This window comes from Loxodonta africana, chromosome 3 (assembly GCF_030014295.1).
Source record: "Loxodonta africana isolate mLoxAfr1 chromosome 3, mLoxAfr1.hap2, whole genome shotgun sequence".
Taxonomy (NCBI): Eukaryota; Metazoa; Chordata; class Mammalia; order Proboscidea; family Elephantidae; genus Loxodonta; species Loxodonta africana.
This window is the reverse complement of record NC_087344.1, coordinates 112,381,047-112,402,912: the sequence shown is the minus strand read 5'-3', so window position 1 is coordinate 112,402,912 and position 21,866 is coordinate 112,381,047. Positions and strand designations below refer to the sequence as shown.

At 37.1% G+C, this 21,866-nt stretch overlaps 1 protein-coding gene across 1 annotated transcript in view; it reads left to right on the top strand.

The window, feature by feature from the left end:
• PTGER3 (prostaglandin E receptor 3) overlaps window positions 1-21,174 on the top strand; it is a 34,382-nt gene extending 13,208 nt beyond the window's left edge. The window contains exon 3 of the mRNA XM_010591193.3: window positions 20,905-21,174. Within this exon, the coding sequence (XP_010589495.2) occupies window positions 20,905-21,174 (270 nt within the window). The remainder of the gene's footprint in view (window positions 1-20,904) is intronic.
• Window positions 21,175-21,866: the final 692 nt, after the last annotated feature.

The following is a 21,866-nucleotide window of genomic DNA, read 5'->3' as shown; positions in this document are numbered from 1 at the left end:
TAGGCTTTATGGCAGTCCATATGTAAGTACAAGTTGTACGTAAATCGGACTTTCATTACCTGTGGACTGCCTGTATTTTAAGAGAACTACTGGAAATTTTGAAGCAGGGACATGATGTTCCTGGATTATGCATTTAAAAGATTATTCTGGCAGCTCTGTGGAGACTGGATTGCAGAAAGGCAAGTGTGGAAGCAGGAAGACCAGTTAGGAGGCTTTTGCAGTAAATTAGGTGCAAGATGACAGCTGGGATTGAGGTGAAGTGGACACGTTTTCGAAGTGTTTTGGAGACAGTTTACAAGATGTTCCGAAATGTCTCTAATCCCTGTCCGGTGTCTCTGACGAGAAGTAGAACCCTCCCTCCCCTTCGTGGGATTCTGGTAGTAAGGTAGTTCAGCTGTTAGAGAGGAGCTTCAGGGGTTGATTGAACTGTGCACACGTCTTTCCATTTGGCTCCCCAAGAAGGAAATGACTGCTCCAAGTTACGTGGTTGGTAATGGAGAGTCAGGATGTAAATTCTATCTAATAGATGCTATTTTTTTTTCCTTTTTTCTGAGACATGAATCAGAACACTCAGGCAGACACAAAAGTATACTGCTGAAATAAGAAATGTTATAAGAATCATGACCCCCAAGGGAAGATCCAAAAAGAAAAAAACACACCAAACCCATTGCCGTCAAGTCTATTCCAACTCATAGCGACCCTACAGGACAGAGTAGAACTACCCCATAGAGTTTCCAAGGAGCACCTGATGGATTCAAACTGCTGACCTTTTGGTTAGCAGCCTTAGCACTTAACCACTATGCCACTAGGGTTTCCAAGGAAGATCCAGACCAACGTAATTTTCATGCCAAGTTTCAGAAGGGATTTTAGTTTATTGTGGTTGTTCTTATTAAGCTAGGTCCTATTTTTGTTTGCCTCTTCCTCTACTAAACTGTGGGAGCAATTCTGAAATTAATATTGCCTGCTTTTAAAATGGGAATTTTTTTGGTTGCAAGTGACAGAAACCTAAGATTAACATAAATTGTAGGAGTGTCAAGAGTGAAAGTGGCCTTATGGATTACTGAAGCCGGGACTTTCTTTCTGTGTCTCTCACTTTGGTTTCTCACCATGTATCAGAATGTCCAATTCAGGCTCTGCTCCTTAGGAACCAACCTAAGACACAGCTTTGCAGCTCCTTGGCCAGGCCCTGTGATCTTTTCCAAAGCTCCAAGTTAACAGGTTTATATTTACAACCCACATGTGGGGTTTTAACAGTGCTTTTATAGCAATGAAATATTTCAGTGAATATGCCATCTTGAAGCACTGTTTCAACATCATATATCATAGATCTTTCTTTCTTCTTTAAATTTTTGCTTTGTTTTGTGAATACAAGAAACAGCCACATATGATGTAGAATGTCAGGACCCTACTTCATCTTCGAAGACTAATGTAAGTTTTGCTAAAGCCATGATTAAAGATTTAGACTCAGGGAGTTGTCCAAAATGTCTAAAGAGTATAACGTGAGGCTTACAATGGAACATAGGTGGCTTTGTAAGGCTCTGAGAGCTCACAAATATTGCATAGCACCATGGTGAGGGGACTGGAGAAGGAAAAATAAGTTTGTTCTTAGTTCTTCCATAAAGAGTGAGTTGTCTTTTGGTTTGAAGTTAATCTGGCAACTAACTTTCTTTTTATAAATCAGTAGCTGTGCCAATGGGGAACATACTGGGCGGTAAAATTTTGGGTTTATTTTATGGAAGTAATTTCCTCCAAGTATAGACTTTTTTTTGTATTTATAGACTTAGGATTTGCCTGGCTCCAGAAGTAAATTTCTTAATATTAGCCTTTGTTCTATACAAGACACTAGGGAACATCTCGAACATTTGTTCCTTAGCATCTATTTCTAATTAAATTATGCTGAAGATGAATTTTAGGAAGCACGGACGTCAGAACTCTAGTCTCCTCCCTAAGTTGGATCTTGGTCACAAACAACAGAGTCTGATGCCAAGCACAAAAGGCTTCTGTTAGAAGGGTAGTGGGGTCTCACAGAGTCAATAGGAAGCTGGTAGACCAGGTTTCACAATCAGGCAGGATCCAGGATGTTTTGGGTGCTGAGGCTGAGGCCACACTGCCAAGGTCCTGGTGCAGAATAGTTGCTGCATGCTGCTGAGATGAATCTGGCATCTTGACACTCCCTCCTTTCACGTCACTCTCTCAAGATTCAAAGTCTTGGGAGCAAATGTCTGGCTGCTCTAGCCTGGGTTATTTACCCTCTGGCTGTATCTAACAGTCACTAGAGGAAGAATCAGGGACCCCTGGCTTCTGGTTTCTAGAATGGGAGGTGATAGTGGAAAGTAAGTGCTGGGATTTCTCTCCCACAATTGTACAAAGAGAAAAGAGTTCTTCCAAACTGGAGTATTGCTTATAAGAAGTAGGAGATTATTTGTTACTGCCTAGTTCATTCTTAGAAATATTATGACAGATAGTATCTTTCAAGTGTGTGTGTGTGTGTGTGTGTGTGTGCCAATCTGTCTGTGTGTTCATGCATGTTATCTATCAGGGAGATGAAATGGTAGGAAGACTGATCAGGAACTTGAAGAGACAGATGCACAAAAAAAAAAAAAAGAGAAAGATCAAAAGGACTTATATTTATTGAATGCCTACTGTGTACAGGCACTTGAGGATTACTATGTTAAGCCCTGTATAGATATTTTCTAATTTAATCTTCACCACAATTTATGAACTCAGTAATCTTCAACTCCAATTTTCAGTGGCTCCTAACATTCAAAAGATTATGACATTTTCCCCAGTCATACACCTAGTAAATGGTGGACCTTGGGCATCTTAACGCTGTAATTCTGTAATTCCTTATTAGTTTCTCATAATTCAAACTACACCACTGAAACTGTTTTTGCAGAAAAGAACAGATTGATTAAAATAATCAAGAATCTAAGAATCTGGCCAGGTCAAATAATTATTGTGATTCAAGATTTCCTGCAGAGTCTCATTAATTGATTGGCCTTCTCAAAGAGCTTGGGTTTCTAGGGAGCATCTTTCGGAAATCCCTATGGCAGGTGAAGAGAATTTGCATTTGTTAGTGGATTTAGTCACCAGGATGTCTGCAGTTTAGGAGGTATATTTTCTGTAAAGGTGCAGCATCAATTTCACGCCGTTCTGTGCGTCTGCTCAGGCTTAGAACACTCACGTAGTGATGAAGTTTTAGTAGGCAAACATATTTCAGCTAGTAAAACTCACAAATATTATTCTTTTCACTCAACTATTTATATAACAAATAAATGTGTTTACTGAGTTCTCTTTTCTTAGTGGGAAAGTGTTTGACAACAGTCAAAATTAGAAAATTTGTTTTGACAGTTTTAAAACTTCCAGCATGATACAATGCAATTGGCATTCTTGCAAACCTGCTTTCCATCTTTCTTTCTTATAATTGTGGAGAAGAGAAAGAGCCTTAGAGAACCTTTGTGGGACTGCAGTGACTTTCTAACATGGAATTCAGACATGTTACTATCTAGTACCCTTTCCTTTCCCCCAGCTTAAATGCATTTGGATTCCCTAGTTTAACTTTCAAGATCTTTTTGGATCTGGCCACACTTACCATCCTTCCCTCGGTACTCCTTCCTTCAGTCATAGAAATCGACTTGCAGTTTCCCTGAGTGGCTCGCACAGTTTCACTCTTAAAAGTGTGAGCTCTCTATCAAAACTCTCCATAAGCATCAGCTGTCTTGGTGGCTCATTATTGAGCTTGGAGACTCATTTATATGCTCCTCCTCTCTACTCTGTGGTGCAAACAGTTAATCACTCAGTTACCAATGGAAGGTTGGTGGTTTGAATCCACCAAGAGGTGCCTCAGAAGAAAGGCCTTGCAATCTACTTCCAAAGGATCACAAATTCTACTCTGAAACAGGTGGGGTTTGCCACGGCAACTGGTTTGTTTTGTTTTGTTTTGCTTTTCTATTCCGTAGACCCCATGCATACCTTCACCATAAACCAAAAACCAAACCCATTGCACAGCTGTATTTATAATAATGACAATAAGGATCATTGCCCATAGTAGGTGAATGCTTACTTTGCAAAGCGCTGCACTAAGTATTTCAGACATAGTCTCATTTCTTTGTTCCAACAACACTCTGAGAGGGTGCCATTATCTCTATTTTCAGATGAGGAGACTGTTTTCGAGACAGTCGATAACTTTCCCATGGTGACAAAGCTAATAAAAAGCAGAGCTGCCATTTAAATCCAGATTTGACTGATCCCACAGCTTATGCTATTAACCACTAAGCTATATGGCCTCCCTCTTGTTAATACCCAGTCATTTGCCTGATTCACCAATAAACTCTAAACTGCTTAATATCAGAACCCTTGTTTTATTTGTCTATAAATCTTCCTGGCCCATAGCAGCCACTCAATAAGTGATTATAGAATGAATTGAGAAAGGAAATGGTAATTAAGTGAAAAAGATACTAGATTTGGAATCAGAAGGTAGAAGTATGTGTATTCATAAGTGTGTGTATATATGTGTGTGTATATGTGTGTGTATATATGTGTATGTATATATGTATATATATGCGTGTGTGTATATATGTGTATGTGTGTGTATATATGTATATATGTGTGTATGTATATATCTATATGTGTGTGTATATATATATGTATATATGTGTGTGTGTATATATATGTATGTATAAACCTAGTGCCGTCGAGTCAATTCTGACTCATAGCGACCCTATAGGACAGAGTAGAACTGCTCCATAGAGTTTCCAAGGAGCACCTGGTGGATTTGAACTGCTGACCCTTTGGTTAGCAGCTGTAGCACTTAACCACTATGCCACCAGGGCTTCCATGTATATATGTATATATATATATATATATATGTGTGTGTATATATATGTGTATATATAAAAACCCAAACCAAACCTGTTGCCGTCGAGTCAATTCCGACTCATAGGTGATATTTATCCCAGTTTTTTTTTTTTTCTTTCTTTCTTTTGAAAGAAATGAGTCTTAGCTGGATAAGCAACTTGCTTTAGGGCCCACAACTGGTAAATGTTACTTTGAAAATTGAACTAATAGTCTTTTTGATTCCAAAGTTACTAATCTATATCATATCTAATGATTAATTGGAACTATTTATACAGTAAAACTTGGAAGCATTTTAAAAAGTATTATACTCTTCCCCTTTTGTTATTTTTACCCAGTTTCCACATTGCTGTTAGTAATGAAAATTCTCAGAAAAATTAAAAACAGCTTTAGGATAGACAATAACCACCCATCCGTCAGTTTGTTGTGCTGTGGTGGCATGCATATTGCTAGGATACTGTAAGCTATACCACTTGTATTTCAAATACCAGCAGATCACCTATGGTGACAGATTTCAGTGGAGTGTCAGACTAAGTCAGACTAGGAAGAAAGGCCTGGAGAGCTACTTCTGAAAATTAGCCAATGATAACCCTGTGGATCACAATAAAATATTGTCTGGAATAGTGCTGGAAGATGAGCCGCCTATGTTAAGAAGCATTCTTGAGAAGACCTACAGAAACATATGTTTTAAAATCAAATCACCTAAAGTGATTTTCTAAGATCCTCCCTAGGAACCTAAGTAGCGCAGCAAAAATTGTCTTCATTGAACTTATGCGTTAAAGAGAGTGAGAGCTAATGGATTCAAGTGCTGTGGTATGTTCATCTCTTCATGTTCTTCTTGTTGTGTGCCATTGAGTCGATTCCGATTTAAAGCAACCCAACAGGACAGAGTAAAACTGCCCCATAGGATTTCCTAGGCTGTGGTTAAGTGCTACGGCTGCTAACTAAAAAGGTCGGCACTTCGAATCCACCAGGCGCTCCTTGGAAACTCTGTTTGGGGCAGTTCTACTCTGTCCTATAGGGTCGCTATGAGTTGGAATCGACTCGACAGCAACGGGTTTGTTTTATTTTTTTATTTTTAATCTTTTTGGGCAGAACTCCAGGTCTTTTCTTCCACAGGGCAGCTGGTGGGTTCTAACTACCGACCTTTCAATTAGCAGCTGAGTGCTTAACCATTGTGCCACCAGGACCCCTTTCATCTCTTCATACAAGGCTGTAATTTTCATAGCATTTGAGTGGAAAAAATATGTTTCTTTTTCATGTATGCTTCCTCTGGTTCCTGTTATTTGTTTTGCTTTCTCAAATCAAAAAGTAGTAATCCAAATAAATCGATAGTTGAGATGAAAGCAGTCTAAGGGACCAAAATGTTGAAGATGAACTGGTTACAGTTTTCAGTTTTCCTGTATCACATATAATGTGAATTTAAACTTCCCTCAAACCTGGTAAAAATTGTAAGTGCTAACCATAATTTAAGTGATGTCTTAAAGTCTGATTTTTTGAAAAAGCAAGATCTTTTCTTCAGAAGAATGTTTTCAAAAATAAAGTTTACAGTTTGTTATATAAATATCACATGGCATTTGATGGTCTTCACAGGCCACCTGTGTAATGAGTGACAGGAAAGAGTGTTTGTCAAGAGGTATTACAATGCTGTTACATAAACCTTAATGGATGATAGAGTTAAAACAGGACCTGTGCTCCTCCTGGACCAGAGAACTTACCATTCTGTGGTATGTCATAGCCACACTCTTCCTAGCTGGAATTCATATATCCAGGAAACAGTGGAGGGATCTTTTATGCTTGTTTTTTTTATTATACTTAACATCTGAAATAATAGAACAAAAACAAAGACTTAATACTTGCCTAGTACTTATTATGAGTCAGAGACTATGAGTACAGTTTGCCGTGTATCTTCATACCTGTTAACCCAGTAAACCAGTGGGATGAGTAAGTTGAAGGAATCATTGTCTTCAATGTTATTTGGTATACCCAAAAGGAGAGTCACTAGAAATGTTTGGTTACAACTTTCCCCCTTCACAAAACCCAAGTGGTAAAGGGTCAGGTTAAACCCAGTGAACACAGCTCTCTTTAGAAATATTGAGGCATTGAAGATTGTGTTTCCTACCATGACCAGGAAATCACAAATTGTCTGTCTTGATGCCAAAGAAAAGTGATGCCATTGTGTGACACTTCTAGCTCCCTTCAGTTGTGGATCTAGCATTGCACCATTACTTAGCCTCTATTTACAGTTAACAGAACATGAGTTACCTATAAAGAAAGCTGGCAATTTCATGAAGGGTGTGTTTTGTTTTGGGAAAGAGAAAATGAATTAATTTGATATTAGGAAGTTCCTGATGTCAATAATGACTAGAAGCCTAACATTAAAAGGTGATTTTTCAAGTTTTTTTTTTTTTTATTTTTTATTATTGATGTGCTATCCGTTAGACTCTGAGGGATATTTTAAATATTTATTATAAGACATGGTCTCATATTTGTGGGCAAGAATACTACATGCAAGGAATGCTAGAATTATATGTAACACTTTTATAGCAATAAAAGGACTATTGACTTACTATATATTATAAATTTGGAAGTAAATAACTGTCGATATGCTTAATATCTTGTCTTTGTCTTGAGGCATAACTTTGAAAAAAGTCATTAAATAAATGTTATTGTTGTTGTTAGACACCATCAAGTTGTTTCCAACTCAGAGCGACTCTATACAACAGAATGAAACACTGCCTGGTTCTGCGCCATCCTCACAATTGTTGTTACTCTGGAGCGTTATATTGCAGCTACTGTGTCAACCCGTCTCGCTGATGGTCTTCCTCTTTTTCACTGACTTTCTACTTTACCAAGCATGATGTCCTTCTGCAGGGACTGATTCCTCCTTATAACATGGCCAAAGTATGTGAAACGAAGTCTCACTGTCCTTCTTGCTAATGAGCATTCTGGCTGTACTTCTTCCAAGATAGGTTTGTTCATTCTTCTGGCAGTCCATAGTATAGTGAGTATTCTTTGCCAACATGGTAATTCAAAGGCATCAATTCTTCTTCAGTCTTCCTTATTCATTGTCCAGCTTTCACATGCATGAGGTGACGGAAAACACCATGGCTTGGGTCAGGTGCACCTTAGGCTTTAAGGTGACATCTTTGCTTTCTAACAATTTAAAGAGGTCTTTTGTAGCAGATTTGCCCAATGCAACGCATCTTTTGATTTTTTGGCTGCTGCTTCCATGGGTGTTCATTGTGGAACCAAGTAAAATGAAATCCTTGACAACCTCAATTTTTTTCCCCATTTATCATGATGTTGCTTATTGGTCCAGTTGTGAGAATTTTTGGGTTTTTTATGTTGAGATGTAATCCATACTGAAGGCTGTGGTCTTTGATCTTTATCAGTAAGTGCTTCAAAACCTCTTCGCTTTCAGTAAGCAATGTTGTGTCATCTACGTATCCCAGGTTGTTAGTGAGTCTTCCTCCAACCCTGATGCCTGGTTCTTCTTGGATTGTTTGTTCAGCATACAGATTGAATAAGTATGATGAAAGGATACAACACTGACACACACCTTTCTTGACTTTTGACCATGCACTATACCCTCGTTCTGTTCAAACGACTGCCTCTTGATCTATGTACATGTCCTTATGAACACAAGTAAGTGTTATGGAATTCCCATTCTTTGCAATGTTAACCATAGTTTGTTATGATCCACATAGTTGAATGCCTTAGCATAGTCAATAAAACACAGGTAAATATCTTTCTGGTAGTCTCTGCTTTCAGCCATGATCCATCTGACATCAGCAATGATATACTTGTAGTATTCCCCAGTCCTCTTCTGAATTCGGGTGGAATTTCTGGCAATTCCCTGTCAGTGTACTGCTGCAACTGCTTTTGAATGATCTTCAGCAAAATTTTACTTGTGTATCATAACAAGAAAAAAAAAAAAAACTTTTTTCTTGTTATGATGTTGTTCGATAATTTCTGCATTCTGTTGAATTACCTTTCTTTGGAATGAATACAAATACGGATCTTTTCCATTTGGTTGGCCAGGTAGCTGTCTTCCAATTTTCTTGGCGTAGATAAGTGAGCATCTCTAGTGCTGCATCTGTTTGTTGAAACATCTCAGTTGGTAGTCCGTCAATTCCTGGAACCTTGTTTTTCACCAGTGTCTTCAGTGCAGCTTGGACATCTTTCTTCAGGACCATCAGTTCTGCATCATATGCTTACTCCTGAAATGGTTGAACATAAACCAATTCTATTAAATAAAGAGGCAATAGGAATTCTCCCTTTGTCATAGAGTCAGGATGCTTTAAGTATTTGCTTCTCCTATTGGTTTATAGTCTCGACTTATTGGTTTTAGAGTTACTGCTACAGCTTTGATCTGAACACCAGAACATTTTACTTTAAATCATATGTGATAAAGAGATGAGGTTTATTAACATCTGGACTTAAGCTGTCATTTTGGCTAATTATAAATAATAGAATAAAATAAAGGTCAAAGTCAGGAATAAGGATGAATATTGGTGGATTTATCCATTAGGTGAAAACTTTAGAATCTGTTTACCCCAGAATTGTGGGGTACACTCTACTTTTATTATTTTTCATTTGTTAATTCAAAAAAAATATTTATTAAACTACTATGTGTCATGTTCTATGTTAGGCCCTAATAGTGATATACCTAAAAAGATAGAAGTGATCCCTGCCATTATAAAAATTTCTAAGTGTTGAAAGAGACTGACATTATAAACAAGCAGAAAAAAATAAAGTGTTGTAGTCTTGATAAAGGCAGTAGAGAAATATGGGAGTCTATATTGTTGTTGTTAGTTGCCGTCAACTCGGCTCTAACTCACATGTACCTTATTGTAACAGAATGAAATATTTTCCCATCCTGTGCAATTTTCATGACTGTTGGTATGTTTGAATCCATTGTTTCTGCTATTGTGTCAGTCCACCTCGCTGACTCTCTACTTTGCCAAACATGACGCTCTTTCTAATAGTTGATCTTTCCTGATGATGTGTCCAGAGTAAGTGAGCGAAGTCTTGCCATCCTTGCTTCTAAGGGGCATTCTGGCTGTATGTCTTCTAAGACTGATTTGTTTATTCTTCTGGCAGTCCATGGTATATTCAATATTCTTCACCAACAGCACAGTTCAAATGCATCAGTTCTTCCGTTTTCCTTTTTTATTGTCCATCTTTCACATGCATATGAAGTGACTGAAAAGACCTTGGCTTCAGCCAGGTGTACCTTAGTCATCGAAGTAACATCAAGGTCTTTTGCAGTAGATTTGCCCAATGCAATACATTGTTGGATTTCTTGACTGCTACTTCCATGGATGTTGATTGTTGATCCAAGTGGAATGGAATCGTTGACAACTTTAATTTCTTCTTCATTAATCATGATGTTGTTTATTGGTATAATTGTGAGAATTTTCATTTTCTTCACTTGTGGGTATAACCCACACTGAAGGCTGTAGTCTTTTACCTTCATCAGTAAGTGCTTCGAGTCATTTTCATTTTTAGCAAGCAAGGTTGTATCATGTTCATATGACAGGCTAGTAATGAATCTTCCTCCAATCCTGGTGCCATGTCCTTCTTCATATTGTCTGGTTTCTTGGATTATTTATTTATTGTATGCATTTTGAATAAGTAAAGTGAAAGGATACAACCCTGACACACACCTTTACCAATTTTGAAGCATGCAGTATCCCCTTGTTATGTTTGAATGACATACTGCCTCTTGATTCGTGTTCAGGTTCCATAAGAGTGCAATTAAGTGTTATGGAATTCCCATTCTTTGTAATGCTATCTATAATTGGTTATTATCCACACAGTCAAATGTCTCTGCATAGTCTTATAAAACACAGGTAAAAATCTTTTTAGTATTCTCTGCTTTCAGCCAAAATCCACCTGACATCAGCAGTCATGTCCCACGTTCCATGTCCTCTTCTGAACCTGGCTTGACCTCCTGGCAGTTCCCTGTTGATGTATGGCTGAAGTCATTTTTGAATTATCTTCAGCAAAATTTTACTAGCATGTTGATATTAATGATATTGTTCAATAATTTCCATAACCCATATGATCACCTTTCTTTGGAATGAGCATAAATATGGATCTCTTGCAGTCAGTTGGCCAAGTAGCTGTCTTCCATATTTCTTGACAGAAATGAGTAAGCACTTCCAGAATTGTATCTATTTATTGAAGCATCTCAATTGGTATTCCATCAAGTCCTAGAGCCTTGTTTTTCACCAATGCCTTCAGTGCAGCTTGAATTTCTCCCTTCGGTACCAGTACTTCTTAATTATATGATAGCTCCTTAAAGGGTTGAACATCAACCAATTCTTTTTGGTACAGTGACTCTGTGTGTTCCTTTCATCTTCTTTAGATGCTTCCTGCATCATTCAATATTTTTCCCCGTAATGCAACTGAAGACTTGAATTTTCTCTTCAGTTCTTCTACCTTGAGAAATGTGGATCATGTTCTTCTCTTTTGGTTTTCTAATTCCAGGTCTTTTCACATTTCTTCATAATACTTCCCCCTGTCTTCATGAACCACCCTTTGAAATATTCTATTCAGCTCTTTTATTTCATCATTTTTTCCATGTTTTGGCTATGTAGTGCTTAAGAGCAAGTTGCAGAATTTCTTCTGACATCTATTTTGGTCTTTTCCTTTTTTCCTGCATTTTTAATGATCTTTCATTTTAAGTATGATGTCCTTGATACCTTCTCACAATCTTCTAGTCTTAATCATCAGTGTTCAGTGTTTCCCTTGTTAAAAGCCTAAAAGATTTCACTCAGTGAACACTAATGATGCTTCAAGTCTGCACAAAAACCAAGTAGGAATTAATCAAGTAAAAAAGGTCCGCATTTGTGAAGGTCCAGAAACAAGAAAGGACTTTTACTTTCAAAGACCAGAAAGAAGTTCAATATGATTCGAATGTAATATGAGTATAAGGAATGGTGACAGATTAGTCTAGAGAGCTCAACAGCGCCAAGTGGTGATGAGCTTTGGGTGTCCATTTAAAGGGTTTAGACTTTATACTCAGAGCAATGAGAAGCTATTGAAGTAATGGAGACTCACAAATCATGTAACAGATTATTGTTGTAGTTCACAGAACAGATGATGGTGGCCTGGGTTCAGGATCAGTAGGAGTGGAAGTGAGGGAAGTGGTGAATTAAAAAGATATTACGAGAACCCCTGAGGGAGCAGGAGAGCAGTGGGATGCAGACCTCAAATTCCCATAAAAAGACCAGGCTTAACGGTCTGACTGAGACTAGAAGGACCCAGGAGGTCATGGGCCCCATACCTTCTATTAGCCCAAGACAGGAACCATTCCCAAAGCCAATTCTTCAGACAGGGATTGAACTGGACTATGGGATGGAAAATGATACTTGTAAGGAGTGAACTTCTTGGATCAAGTAGACACATGAGACTATGTGGGCAGCTCCTGTCTAGAGGGGAGATGAGAGGGCAGAGGGGGTCAGAAGCTGGCCGAATGAACATGAAAATAGAGAGTGGAGAGAAGGAGTGTGCTGCCTTATTAGGGGGAGAGCAACTAGGAGAGTATAGCAAGGTGTATATAAATTTTGTGTGAGAGACTGACTTGATTTGTAAACTTTCACTTAAAGCACAATAGAAACAACAAAAAAAGATATTACAAGGTTAAGTAGAGAGTTCATGATTGAGTATAAGGAATACAATTGATGTGGTGGAATGGATAGAGAGAAAGAGAGAGACATAGATACATCCACACACAAACACAGAAATGAATCAAGACGAATTAAGGATGACTCTTAGGTTTCTGTTTTGGAAGAATGGGCAACCATTCACCGAGATAGGGAAGATTAGTGGAGAAGCAGCTTTAAGGAAGGGAGATAATAATTTCATTTTTCACCAGGTAGGGTTTGTTGTAAGACATCTAAACAGAGAAATGTTATAGGAAGATAAACTGATCAGTTTGGAGCTGTGAGAAGAGGTTTAACCTATAGCACACAGATAGTTTTTTAGGCCATTGGAGTAGAAGAAGTCATAGCAAAAGAGGAGAGCCCGTAGGGTGGAACTCTGAGAAATGCTAACATTTTTGGAATGGATAGAAGAACAGGAGCCTACAAAGGAGGCTACAAAGAAACATCCCAAGATGCTGGAGGAAAATTAGTAAGAAGATCAGAACAATTGATAACACAAATATTAGGGAAGAAAGTGTTCCCAGGAAAGATCTGCAGTCAACTTGAACTGATGTTACAGAGAAGTCAAGTTATATAAGGACTGATAAGTGGCCAATGTATTTAGCAAATTTGGTGGTCTTTGAGAATTTATGAATAGTGAGGTCAGGCTTTAGAGGATTGAGGAATAAATGTGAAAAGAAGGAAGGTAGACAACTCTCTGGAAAATATTTGGTTGTAAATTGGTAGAAATATTTGTCTTTATCTGGAAGTAGGAATGAGAATTCTATAGGAGATTTGACTTTTTCAAGATGGGAGAAATTTGGACATCTTCACATGATATTGGGAAACAGGCAAAAGAGAGAGATGTTAAAGATAAAAGAGGGAGAAGATAATTAAGAAATTAAGGTCTCTGAAATTCATGAAGGATAGGAATCTGGGGCACAGATAGAGGGTTGGCTTTAAATAGGAGACAGCAGACGTCTTCCATTTAAATAAGAGGAAGGAAAGATGGATGACTGCAGATGCTTAGCTTGGTGGTAAGAAAATGAGAGATGCCCTAATCAGCTCCTATTTCCCCTATGAAGTGAATTAGGACAATAGAGAATGTATGAACTAACCACTGTGGAGAATGAGAGAGGGAAAGAGAGCAGACCGGGGAACAAGATAAGGTTGGAGACCATGAATTCAAACAGACCCCAATCTACCCATATTTACCCATTGTTCATCAGCATAAGATGGGTCTATTTCATTTTTTTTTTATTATCTCATATCTCTTAAAGAGGTAAAGTTCTCACACAGCAAAACAGTTTCATTTTGACATGCTACAAAGTGACCATATTTTTACCCAAATAATGTACATCATACAGTTTTTGAACCTCACAACCCCCTCACAGGTGATTTTCCTATGCACTCTGGGCATGTTATTTACATGGGAACGTTATTTGAGAAAAGTAGGGTAATTAAGAATTGATTATATCAGGTTATAACCATAATCAGTGGGTTGTATTCTGTGTTATCTGTGGCACAGCAAGGGATTCTTTTGTGTCACAGTTGTACTGTCTGTGCAGTCAGTCACAGAAGCCAGCAATTTACCACCAAATACCACATTCCCTTTAGGAAGCCATTATGAACTTGTTCCTCAAGTTGATTTTTTGGATTGATTTTTACAATGCTGGACTATTTACCTATCAGCTGTTAATCACATGCATATCAACTACCTAAGAATTCAAGATAAAATGACCTCGTCCTGGTTCTAGGATGATCCTGACATTAACGTTTTACCCAATAAATTATTTAATAGGTTGTTGTTTATGGCTAAGCTTCCAACTACTCTAAATTTAATGCTTTTTTCCTCTAAGTGTGAAAATAAAATGCTTACTGTGGAGAATTCGTAAATAAAGAAAAATACAGAGAAGAAAATTAAAATGGCCTTAAATCCTACCTAGAGATAACAGCTTCTAGTAATTTTTTTATACATCCATGCAGAATTTTTTAAAAATTGGGTTATACTATGTAATCAGCACTTGTTTTCACATCCTGAGTATGTTATTAAATCTCTCTCAGAAATATAATTTTAAACGGTAGCATTGGAAAGCAGATATAAATATTAATGGATGTTCTCTAACCTAAATAGTATCCTCTTATTGGCCATTTAGGTTGTTTCTAATTTTCTCCTCTGATATTGAGGTGAACATCCCTGCACACAAAAGAGACCACATCTCTTGATTCTTCCCTTAACCATTTAGCTGCTCTGAGCTGTCAATAATACTCTAGTTCCTGGGGTGGATGATAAATGGGATTGAGCATTTGGGGCTTAAATTAAATGATTTTTTTGGGAGGAAAGAAGCTATCTTAAATCTAAACATTTCAGGGATTAATGTTCATTACACCTTGACAAAGATATATTTTCTAGATTTTCTGTTGACATCTGTGAAATAAAGAAACAATGAAGATACCTCTTCTGATACATGTCAAACAAAGCTAATCCATCATCTATTATCCAAGGAATGAATACTTTATATAGTAGATTGTGTCTTCTCTCTTTTCATTAAGAATTTGAATATTGACATTGTATGGTGTTTCTAATAAAAATATAAACATTTATCTCGACATCATAGATGTACTGAGCTATGCAGTGCCAAATCACAGAGACTTCAAGGGGAGATTCTTATGCAGCAAATAATGTGGTAGAAGGCTGCAGTGCGGCTTCCTTAAGTTTTGAGCTACCCTGTGTGGTGGTTAAATAATGATTCTGTATTTACAATAACTGAACATTTTTATAGTGCTAGTTTAAGAATTTTTGTTAAACCACTCTTATTATTAGGTAAAAATTTAAGGAAAGAAAAATACACATAATAATCTCATTTCCTTGTAGTATTCCCCTAAGCACCCACATTCTTCTGCTTCTGAACATCAAAACATTATGTTTTGGGATACTGCGATAATGCCTGTGGCTTGGGAGGAGTTATGCTCTGTAAATTGAAGGTTTTAATTACTCTTATTTTAATTCATATCTCATTATTATTATTTGCAACTCCTCTACTAGATGAGAAGATACGGATCTTGCATGCATTAATCATGCTTTAGAGAAGGGAGAAATTAAGATCCAAAGTTAGCTCACTGGTTTCCAAACTTGAAGCAGAGCTGAGTCAGATTTGTGGAAGGTCTTTAACTCTTGTTCAGTGTGTTTCCCTAAAACTGCTGCTCCTGCCCACAAAAACTCTCACTTCGAAGCCTCATGAATCTACTCCTTGTCCTCTTACACTGCCCACTTCCTGCCTTTGTAATTTCTTTCTCTCCTCTGTTCACCCCTACCCAAAAGACACATTTAGTGTTTTCCTCAAGAGGGATTTTGCATTTTGGTCCATACTTTTTACCTTTAAAAAAAAAAAAAAACCTATTGCCGTTGAGTCAATTCTGACCCCTAGCACCTCTCTGGGACAGAGTAGAACTGACCCATAAGGTTTCCAAGGAGCGGCTGGTGGATTCCAACTGCTGACCTTTTGGTTGGTGGCCAGCTCTTAACCACTGGGCAACCAGGGCTCCTTTATGATTCTTTTAATTTCTTAATTAAATCCTTATTTATGTTCTAGCTGTGTCCCAGAATTCATCAGAAAAATCTTAACTATAGAATTATATTTGCAGGCCATTCAGTCTAACCGCATGGCTTGCTTTGAATTTAATAAAGCCCAGAGAGCAAATGACTTGCTCAAGGTCGTAAATGCTGGCACAGCCAGCAGTTGAATTTAGATCTTCTGATTCTTAATCCCTCGTTATTGTTGTTTTAAATTCAAATTAATAATAAAACCAAAACCAAACCCATTGCCATCGAGTGAATTCCGACTCATAGTGACCCTGTAAGACAGAGCAGAGCTGCCCTGTAGGGTTTCCAAGAAGTGAGTGGCGGGTGGATTCAAACTGCCGGCCTTTTGGTTAGCAGCTATAGCTCTTAACCACTATGCCACCAGGATTTCCAAATTAATAATAGTAAAGGTCAAATGACACAACTTCCAGTATTTAAAAAAAAATTTTTATTGTGTTTTAGGTGAAAGTTTACAGTGCAAATTAGTTTTTCATTCAAAACTTTTATACACAGATTGTTTTATGACATTAGTTACAGGCTAGTAATTAAAAAAAAAATGTTTGTGGGCTATTTATTTGCAGACTCCTCAGATTTGTTGAGGCAGGATCCTGAAGCTTCTGAAGTGGTAGGCTAGGGTGCTGAGACGATGTATCCACCTGAGAATAGAGTTGTAACCGGACTAGAAAGACTACTTTGCTTTAGAAATCTGCAGTGACGCCTCTCCCCATAATTATGCTTTAAATTATGTAATTAAGCAGCTTAAGGGGCCCAAACTGGTTTCAGTTGTTATAATGTAATACATTTATCAAACTAAAGGGGTAATTTCCAGTAGGACAGGTTATTCTACCATATCTTAACTACAGAGAGTTATGAAAAACAAAGCATCATAGATAAAAATTGGCTTGTGAGGAAAATCCTTTTAAATACTTATTAGAGGAATATCCTGGAAAGTTATAAAAGCCACATACCCAGTCCAATAAAAGCCACATAGTGAAATCTAATGGCAGCTGGCTAACTTTATCCCCTCCCCCACAAATTAATTTTCCTGAATTTACTCATTTATCATCCTCGGTAGACATTTGTAGCCTATAAGCCAAGGCTTTTTTGAACTAAGACGTGACATACTGAAGATTTTTAAATGCGTAGTAGTAAACCCTGCTGCAATAAAACAAAATAAAATTCAAATGGAGAACATTAAAAAGTCTCTCTGATTCTTTGTGCATTTAGAAGTACTTTATCTCTAGGTAAGGGACAAAGCATCTTTTTCCATTTAGGATAGAACAAGGTAATTGAACTTGACACTAGCAAAGGATGGAGTATTTTGGGGGTCACTGATGAAGCTTCGTTCCTGGCTATCAGCGGGTACAAAAAGAGCTCTTATTTCTCTTGAAAACCAGGCGAGAGATAAGAAGGACTGGGAGAGTCACATGGAGCCTGGGGAAGGTGCTGGCACAAGAGCTGCAGCTCTGATCAGCCAGAATTGGACTCATCACTCTCTTGCTTGACCAGATCATTATATGAGGCTGTTCAGAAGAGGCAGTAGTGCAAGGTATACATGCATTTGCTAAAAAACAGGCTCACTCCTGGCAAGCTGTGCTGGCTCCGCACCCTGTTTTTATTTGTCCATTCTCCTCTGTATAAGAAGTTGTCATTGTTGAGTCAATTCCAACTCATGATGACTCCGTATGTGCAGAGCAGAACTGCTTTATAGGGTTTTCACGGCTGTGAACTTTAGGAAGCAGATTGCCAGGACTGTCTTCTGAGGTGCCTCTAGGTGAGTTCAAACCGCCAACCTTTTGGCTAGTAGTCAAGCATCTCACCACTTGTGCCACCCAGGGTCTCCTGTATAAGCAGTAGGATTGGACTAATAAAAATAATTAATTCTATAAGAAGTCTACATATCTACATATGCATACCAACGACTTTCTTCCAAATCTGAGCTATCTGAAAAATATTGGCAAAATATTGAAAAATTGTAATTACTGTTTTGCTCCTTAAATATAGGGAAATCAACCAATGGATGCTAACTTGCATTTATGTTCAAAATTAGACTAGGAATTTGGATCTCTACTTCCATCCTGATGCCATTTGGAAATGGCAAAATGATGCTCACAGTTTCTAATTCCAATTATCTTGCACATCTCGTGATTTCTGGGAAAAGCTAGAGTGTATCTCGTCTTGTGCCAACTATTGCTTACACGCTTGGTTTCATAATTTCATAATCATTGCATTGTCAGTAGTAAATTATGGGAAATTACAGTGTACAAAACAATGTAAGGCATATGAAATTTATCTTAGTCTCATAAAAACAATTAATTTTAGAATAATTAAGAAAAAAAATTAAGGAAGGCTGTATAAAATAATTGCAATTCTATTTTAATAAGTTACTTAGTAAATTTTCCTAATCATAAAAAGTTTTATAAAAAGAAAGAAAAATGTGATTTAAGTAAGTTTTTAGATCCCTCTAGACCAGGCCCAGAACACTTTCTGGAACCTGCTAAGCGGCCAAGTATATTGAACTATCGGATGAGGCTAGACAAAACTTTTCAAATAGTTTACTAAGAGAGGAAAAAAGAATTAACAGACATAGTTTTCCTTACAAGGCAACTTAATTGGAAATATTAATTTTATACCTTTCAGTCAAACACATTGAAATCTAACTAATGCCACTAGAGTAACATGTATTTGCTTTTATATGTTATAAATTCAGAAAATGAGATAATTTAGACAGGAGTTAGGGTGACATTTACTGTTGCTTTATTTATATTACAAAAAATATGTTCTAAAGAAGTGAACAAATATAAGCGAGTTAGCTAGGATGTTTATCTGTGAGAGAATGAATTGTTTTCAAGTGCATTTCTCCTCTATCCACTCTCAACATTTGTTGGTAGCTCACCTTGTGGGTGTATTAGTTTTCCACAGTTGCTGTAACAAACTACTACAAACTTGATGGCTTAAAGCAATGTAAATGTATTCTATTACAGTTCTGTATGTTAGAAATCTTACATGGGTCTCAGATGAGCTAAAACCAAGGTGTCAACTGGGCTGTGTTCCTTTCTGGAGGCTCTAGGGAAGAATCTGTTTCCTTGCCTTTTTCAGCTTCAAGAGGCCACCTACACTCCTTGGTTGTGGCTCCATTCCTTTGTCTTCAAAGGCATCAATGTTGCATCTCTTTGATCATTCTTCTGTCGTCACTCTGCCCTTTGACCTTAGCCAGGAAAGACATTACACTGTAAGATCTCATGTGTTTAGATTGGGCCAACCCAGATGGAATAATCTCTCCATCTCAAGGTCCTTAATTTATTCACATCTGCAAAGTCCTTTATGCCATGTAAAATAACATATTGATACCAATGATTGGAATGTGGGATCTTTGAGGAGTTATTATTCGGCCTACCACAGTAGGACAAAAATATTCAGTTCTCAGGGCTGTGAGTGGGAATCAGAAGATATTTATGTAGGTTTATTTATCTTAGGTTAATTTGCTGTATAATAATTCGTATTTATTAATGAAGGAAATAATTATCTACTACCTTTAAATAAAAGACTTTCTTAGATCATTTGAAATGTGTGTTTATGTACATAAACTTTAAAAATTAAATTTATGATTCTTGTTTAATAATAATTCCACTGTTTCACAAGTCTATGTATTTTATAATATAATTATAATAAAATATAACTTTATATGCATAGCACCATTTCATATTTTAACTTGACTCAGATATACTGTTGTGTGAATAGGTCACGTTTTATTAAGCTTCACTCCTAATGTTAGAAATTTATGCACTTACAGTTTCTTACTATCATAGGTAATACTTCTCTGAACATTCATTTACTCGTAGAACATTTTTAAAAATAATTCTGGAATAAATTCCTATGAAAGAAATTACAGGGTCAGAATATACGGCTCTCTACTTGTTTCCTAACCATTACCCTCTTTTTTCTTTTTATATGGAACCGTAATTTTGTCCAGACATTAGGTGGTAATGTAGCCAAGGACCAAGGTCAAACCCCAGGAGATGAACTAGTCTAATAAGTCAAGCTTGGAAATTCCTGTCTGCTTTGCCAGTGATTGGTGTAAGAATAACCTGACCCAACTCTGTTCAGTAAGACAAAAGGGAGATATCTGGAGGCTATTGTCTACATATAGCCTTATAAGCTTTTTCATGTAATTTTTTCCTCTCTCTCTTGTCTGTCTGTCTACTTACTTTCCTGCCTTTTTATCTATTATATATCTGTATTCTAAAAATAAAATTGGGATTGCATGAGCAGCATTGGCAATACCAGAAATCCTATCACCTGTTCTCTCTTTTCCTGTTGGCTTACCAACACTGAGACCAGTCACAATCAAAAGGAAGCTCAGTAGAAAAAGACACAGAACAAGGGGAATTAAAAGAATAAATATTTTCTAATATCAAACTAACATAGCCAATTACTTTTTTTTTTTTTTGGAAATGCTGGCTCTCATTGGGTCTGTCAACCCACTGGTGCTTTTCTTGAAAGAAGACAGATGACTTTGGCTAATTTTGAGATGTGTTATTTTCAAGCTACTTAAATTCCACAGAGCAAGAGCCTGAGAACATAGGCTTTTTAGCTACATCATGCCAAATAGCCAAAAATGTGGGAAAATCTGTAGGAATGTCTTGTATAAGACAAGGCTGTGTTCTATGAGTCTAAATGTTGCTTGAATTAATCATTTCAATCTAACAACCAATTTGATGAAAGCCAAGTGTGTGTAAAATACTACATAGATGAGATGCATATGACCTTGTAATTACATTTTTAGAGTAATTATTTGTCCCTCTTTCTTAGATAATGATGTTGAAAATGATCTTCAATCAGACGTCAGTTGAGCACTGCAAGAGTCAGATGGAAAAGCAGAAAGAATGCAACTTCTTCTTAATAGCTGTTCGCCTGGCTTCGTTGAACCAGATCTTGGACCCCTGGGTTTATCTGCTGCTAAGAAAGATCCTCCTTCGAAAGTTTTGCCAGGTAGCAAATGCTGTCTCCAGCTGCTCTAATGATGGACAGAAAGGGCAACCTATCTCATTATCCAATGAAATAATACATACAGAAGCATGAAAGAGAATATTTAACCTACTTGCATGTTCACAGTTTTTAGTAACAAATAGCCCTAAACTTCACTGTGAATTTAGGCATCTCTGGCATGCCACTGTTTATGCATCAAAGTGAAATTTTTGATATAAGGCTAAATGGTCTCAGAAGCATAGATAATCCCCTATGTGCCAAAAATATTGAAACACAAAGGAGAGTTTATTAATAACAGTCTAGTGTTTTGGGTATCTGCCATTTGTAGTTGAATGTGTGATTATTTATGTGATTTAATAAACGTCCTTGGTCTGTCTGGGAGTGAGGTAGAGATAATGAATATTCCAGGATACTGAGTAAATGGGGATTTAGCTGCACATATCATCAAAGACAAGGGGATAGTGGTTCGTTTTTGTTTAAGGACCTTGGTCTTGTGTGTTCTCTTTCACTCTCTCTGTGTCACTTTTTTCCTTATATTTTAAGAAGGTTAAATTGGATGAAAACAAATTTATAACGTATTCATAATATTCACTGGTACAGATTTTAAACATTGCTTAATATATCCAATTAGCCCCTAAACTTACAAAGTTTAAGTTTTGGTTGTGTTGGTGATTTCGTTTACTTGTTATCTGAATATGAGCCAATTCCACTTTGTTTCAAGTATGGTGGGATTTGTGACTATCCACATTGCTAAATGCTCTTCCTTTTGAATATGTTTTATATTC